General features: G+C 60.2%; 1 protein-coding gene across 1 annotated transcript in view; it reads left to right on the top strand.

Annotated features, from left to right (window-relative positions):
- The window catches only part of POLRMT (polymerase (RNA) mitochondrial (DNA directed)), a gene marked incomplete at its 5' end in the record, with an annotated part of 11,797 nt that overhangs the window by 187 nt on the left and 10,702 nt on the right, over positions 1–908 (top strand). The window contains one exon of the mRNA XM_009071062.1: positions 191–894. Within this exon, the coding sequence (XP_009069310.1) occupies positions 191–894 (704 nt within the window). The remainder of the gene's footprint in view (positions 1–190; positions 895–908) is intronic.

The following is a 908-nucleotide window of genomic DNA, read 5'->3' as shown; positions in this document are numbered from 1 at the left end:
CCAGCCTGTGGGTCCTGGACAGACAATGGTCAGGATCTGTTTCTGGGCACAGGGCTGGCGGAGGAGGGAAGTCCTTGTGTGGACTCTGTTTTCTGAGCATGTTTCCATCACTCTTGAGCACGAGCCCCTCGGCAGGACAGAACCTCATGCCATGCCCCATGTCCCTTCTCTTGTCTGTGTTTCCTGGCAGTGCTCAAAGCTCGGGCGAAGCAGCTCGAAGGCAGGAACGTCCCAGAGGTGACAGTCAGCAAGGTGGAGCTGGCCCCGCTGGGCACCAGCAAGCACCAGGACCCACAGCAGAAGGCTGTGGCCCCCAGCCCTGCTGAGGAGCAGCCTCTGGCACGGGCACGGGGCAATGGCACAGTCCGGCACAGCCGCTGGCTCGAGAAGCTGGAGAAGGAGATGCGTATGAGGGAGCTGAAGGTGGAGAAGAAATTATCCACTGCTGCCTCCAGCCTGGCTCTGGAGAGCCAGGGCCAGGCCAAGCCAAAGGCAAAGCTAAAGGCTGAGTCAAATGCTGAGGCAAAGACTAAACCAAAGGTCAAAGTAAAGGCTGAAACGAAACCCAAAGTAAAACCTGAGAAGAGCCTGAAGACCCCCAAGGCCCCAAAGGTGAAAGCAACACCTGCCTGGGGCCTCCACAGCAGGCCCAGGGCTGCAGCAGGGGAAGAGGGAGTGAGGGTGCCACGGTCTCGGAGGGTGCTGGAGGACAAGGACAGCAGCTACCGCAAGGTGCTGCAGCAGACCATCCAGTCCAGCCTGGAGTGCTTCATGTTCATGCAGCAGCCCGAGGAGGCCGAGCGGCTCCTCCTGCAGTACCAGAACTCCCAAACCAAGCGGGGCCTGCTGGATGTCGGTGCCTACAACATCGTGATGCGCAGCTGGGCCAAGAAGGTACCGCACCGGGG

This window comes from Acanthisitta chloris, unplaced genomic scaffold, assembly GCF_000695815.1.
Source record: "Acanthisitta chloris isolate BGI_N310 unplaced genomic scaffold, ASM69581v1 scaffold6220, whole genome shotgun sequence".
NCBI lineage: Eukaryota > Metazoa > Chordata > Aves > Passeriformes > Acanthisittidae > Acanthisitta > Acanthisitta chloris.
Note: the sequence above shows the minus strand (reverse complement) of the source record. Positions and strands in the feature narration are given on the sequence as shown.